This window comes from Epinephelus moara, chromosome 1 (assembly GCF_006386435.1).
Source record: "Epinephelus moara isolate mb chromosome 1, YSFRI_EMoa_1.0, whole genome shotgun sequence".
Classification (NCBI taxonomy): Eukaryota; Metazoa; Chordata; class Actinopteri; order Perciformes; family Serranidae; genus Epinephelus; species Epinephelus moara.
Genome location: NC_065506.1, coordinates 3,963,286 through 3,968,012, shown reverse-complemented (window position 1 = coordinate 3,968,012; position 4,727 = coordinate 3,963,286). Strand labels below are relative to the sequence as shown.

Below are 4,727 nucleotides of genomic sequence, written 5' to 3'. Positions count from 1 at the left end.
GTTTAGACTAATCTGATGTTTGTAAAGTCTATAAACACAATGATTGAACAAACATTACTATTTCTGTGTACACATTTTGTAATTAATAACATGGTTATCGTAGATCAGCTGGGCTAACCGTTAGCTGTTAGCCCCATTAGCGGTGTCTGTAGTAACTCAGTAACTCACTAAACGGTCCGTGAAAAAAATATTTTTTCCAGCGGATGTCTTAGTTACAACATGATTGAGCTAGTAAAGCAGTTTTGTGTTGCTATGTGTGGTATTTATTCAGTTTTGGGAAATCACAATGTCTAGAAAGCATCAGTGGCTGCAGCTGACAGGGACAGCTAACAGCCTGCTGCTAGCAGCAAAGCTAACATCAGGACATCATCTGTTAAAAGCCTCCTGTTGTCGGATACGACATGAAATTACTCCAGTTAGCTCAATCATGTTGTAACTAAGACATCCACTGGAAAAAATATATTTTTCACGTTGACGAGACGCCGTTTTGAGTGGAGCGGTCGCCATGGACGCGGAGCTTGCTGTTTCTGTAGGTACACATTTCCTGGGGACACCTGCACGTCTCAGCCCCGCCCCCTCCATTGGATTGGCTAAAGCGCAGCATCGTTCAAACTCAAAGCCCCCCCCCGTAGCATCTTTCACACAGGGCTGCCGACAGATTCTACAATGTAAAGACAGGACAGAAGAAAACTCTGACCAATCATTGCATTCGGTCTGAACACTCCGAACAGTTGGAGTTTTCTTAGAACCATATGAGAATGGTATAATTATGAGTTGTTATTTCTGGTGGAATTCACTTACATTTTAGTGTGCCATCAGCTTATTAATAGCATTTTAACCTATACAAAGAAAAGTGTAAAATTTCCAGAAAGGTAAGTGTTGCTTTAATTAGTCTTCCTACAGCATTAGTGTGCCATTTAAATCCAGCACTGAAAAGGCAGACTCCACTGGTAACTGGTGTAGAGAGGTAGCTACTGAATGGCTACTGAAAAGAATACTGGTCCCAGATAGATTCATAAGTGAGGTTTGATGTGATGAAAATCTTAGGGATTGTAAGTTTGATTTGCCATCATGAATTTGTTCACATACTTTGAGCAGGACAGAATAACACAGCGTCTGAGAGTTGTAATGTTCTTCTCCAGTCAGGATAGGTTTCCATTACAAGTTGCTTGTGACCTTTTTCAGGCGAGGCACTCTGTGGGAAAGCTCTCTGAGACAAGAGGGTCACACTTTGAAAAGCATCATTAGACTGACGAGGGATTGGTGTGTAGGGTGTATTCTTATTGAAATGATGAGGTCAAGATGACAGACTGGTCTGATTATACTGACCACATGGGACTAACTTTTAGACTGGTGTTCTACTTTTGCATTTGATTTTAATACAAGTAATCTTACTTTTACTTGCATATGATTTAAAGTGACACTCCCTGCTGTGCTTCCATATTATAGTAAATACCAACATTTCTCAGTTGCAAACTTCAACAGGAAATATGACCACGACTGAGTAAAAATCCATCATACTGGGTGTGATTTCAGCTTGTCATACAGGGTGTTTGTAACAGGGTGATGAATCTGACCTGGCTCCGATCAGAGATAGGAAGGGTCTCTTGTCCTTGTCATTCGCCTGGGTGGTCTTTACTCCATTATCAAGGATCATTCCTGCCTGGTACAGAAACAAAAAAAAAATACATGATCAAGAGGTCAGGGATGAGGAACAACAATGATAAAGAATAAAGCAATGTAAGACACTCAGGGTTTGACGTACCAACGACCTTCAGGGACCTTCAGACACCAGTCAGACTGTTTGTTCACATTTTCTTTTCTCTTTTTTTAAGATTAATTGTTTGCCTTTATTTGACAGGACAGCTTAACCAAACACACACACACACACACACACACACACACACACACACACACACACACACACACACACACACACACAAAATATTGTAATGTTGGGCTTCTATTCTAAATGCACTTATGAATAATTGACAAAAATGTTTTGATTAGGATACTTGATCATGTATTTTTCCCCTGTCCATTCCAATGAATGTAGATTCTTAATGCTGAAATCACTAATAGTAAAATGACAATAAATGTTCTGAACAGACCTTTTTTTTAATGAATACAATTATAGTTGAAAACACATTTCAGATATATTTTTTATTGTATTTGTCATCACTACTCAGAATATTATCAATTTCTTAAGTATCTCCAGAAAACAGTATGTTGAAAACCTCCTGAGCAAAATCTATAAATCTTTCATATATTGACATGTATAAATAATATAACAGCTTATGTTCACTTCAAACATAGTTTAAATACCAATGATGTGCTTTAACAATTTAATTCATTCATAAAAATTGGGGCGTGGCTTTACTGCAGTCCACTTTAGATGATGTTGAACACTGAGACTGGCTAACATCCCCTCAAAAAAGTCTGTGCACTTGGGTGGAGTCAGTTGACAGTATAATAAAGATTATAGATCTAGACATCCTAGAAAGGTTATGTCCATCGAAATGGATAGGGGATATGAACAGGTTGAGAGTGAAAGGGGGAGAGAGGGGATGACATGCAGCAAACGACCAAAGGTTGGAATTGAACCCCGGGCCGCTGCAGCAAGGACACAGCCTTTGGTACCTGGGGCGCCCCCTCTACCAGGTGAGCTAATAATCACCCCTTTTTCATGTATTCCATTGGGCTGGAACCAAACTTGTCTCCAATGTTGGTGTTAAATGACTATGAAAATTATGCTAACTCTACAGACTTCCATCTCAGGTTGCACTCTAATTTTCAGAATTTCTATGCGGAACCTGACCATTTAGTTCAGCTGAAACAGTTATTTTCAGTTCTTGGGAAGAGTGTTTCGTGAAACATTTTGATTGGCTTCTTTGTATGATAAATCAGGTTCAGTAGCAGAGGACATAAACTCTTCTTTTGCAGCCCTTTGTAGACACATGTTGAACAGCACAACATCAGTTCTTAATTAGCAGCAGCATTCAGATTATATTAGCTGCAGCTGCTCTCATTTCCCAGAACTGAATTTAAAATCCTACTGTTAACTTATAAAGCTCTAAATGGTCAGGCTCCGTCATATCTTAGAGAGCTCGTAGTGCCCTATTATCCCACCAGAACACTGCGCCCTGAGAATGCAGGGTTACTCGTGGTCCCTAAAGTCTCCAAAAGTAGATCAGGAGCCAGAGCCTTCAGCTATCAGGCTCCTCTCCTGTGGAATCATCTTCCTGCTGCGGTGGGGGAAGCAGACACCATCTCCACATTTAAGACTAGAGTTAAGACTTTCCTTTTTGATAAAGCTTATAGTTAGGGCTGGCTCAGGCTTGCCTTGTACCAGCCCCTAGGTCAGCTGACTTAGGCCTAGTCTGCCGGGGACCTCCTATAATACACCGAGCACCTTCTCTCTCTCGCTCTCTCCTTTGCTAACACTCATGTCCTGTTACTGCATGTCACTAACTCGGCTTCTTCTCCGGAGCCTTTGTGCTCCACTGTCTCGCAGGTTAACTTATATCGCAGAGGTGCCTGGATAGTGTGATGTGTGTGGTTGTGCTGCTGCCATGGTCCTGCCTGATGCCTCCTGCTGCTGCTGTTATCATTAGTCATACTTCTACTGTTATTATACACATATGATTATTGTCATATATATATATATACTATCAGATATTAATATATACTTTCAACATATTGTACCACAATAGCAGTAATTATTATAATATTATTGCTTTAATTAATGTTGTTGTAAGCTACTGTCATTACTGTCTGTCCTGCATCTCTCTCGGTCTCTCTTTCTGTCTCATTGTGTCATACAGATTACTGTTAATTTATTATGCTGATCTGTTCTGTACGACATCTATTGCACGTCTGTCTGTCCTGGAAGACGGATCCCTCCTCAGTTGCTCTTCCTGAGGCTTCTACCATTTTTTTCCCCCCGTTAAAGGGGTTTCTTTGGGGAGTTTTTCCTTATCCACTGCGAGGGTCCTAAGGACAGAGGAATGTCGTATGCTGTAAAGCCCTGTGAGGCAAACTGTGATTTGTGATATTGGGCTTTATAAATACATTTGACTGATTGAATGACTGATTGATTGATTGATTGATTGATTGATTTATAAATGTCATCAGTCTTAATGAACATGCTGCTCAGTGTTGTGGTCCTTTCAGTGTAAATTCAATAAAGCTGTCTACTAACCCCTCACCTGCTCACTTCTCGCTCTGGTTCTAAGTGGCTGTAGGTAGCTGCTGTCATCTCAAAAATGTAGATATCTTTTATAATGTCATAAAGGGGACTGTAACTTTTTGTGTGTGATAGTTTAAATCAGCATTAAGGATTCTTTAACGAAAAAAGCGCATAAAGGCTCTAAACGAACCGCCAGCCAAAAATATAAGAGCAAAAGTACGAGATTAGAATAGCTTGTCTATCTGTCTACCCTCAGATCAATGTCAGATCATAAGACAATGCTAGAATACCTGTGGCTCCATTAGTTACTTTGAGTAATGACCTACAGTGGTGTGAAAAAGTGTTTGCCCCCTTCCTGATTTCTTACTTTTTTGCATGTTTTCCGCACTTAAATGTTTCAGATCATCAAACAAATTTAAACATTAGTCAAAGATAACACAAGTAAACACAAAATGCAGTTTTTAAATGAAGGGTTTTATTAATGAGGAAGAAAAAAATCCAAAGCTACATGGCCCTGTATGAAAAAGTGTTTGCCCCC

General features: G+C 39.9%; 1 protein-coding gene across 1 annotated transcript in view; it reads right to left on the bottom strand.

Moving 5' to 3' along the window:
* The window catches only part of cemip (cell migration inducing hyaluronidase 1), a 212,423-nt gene that overhangs the window by 68,904 nt on the left and 138,792 nt on the right, over positions 1 to 4,727 (bottom strand). The window contains exon 13 of the mRNA XM_050049830.1: positions 1,578 to 1,663. Within this exon, the coding sequence (XP_049905787.1) occupies positions 1,578 to 1,663 (86 nt within the window). The remainder of the gene's footprint in view (positions 1 to 1,577; positions 1,664 to 4,727) is intronic.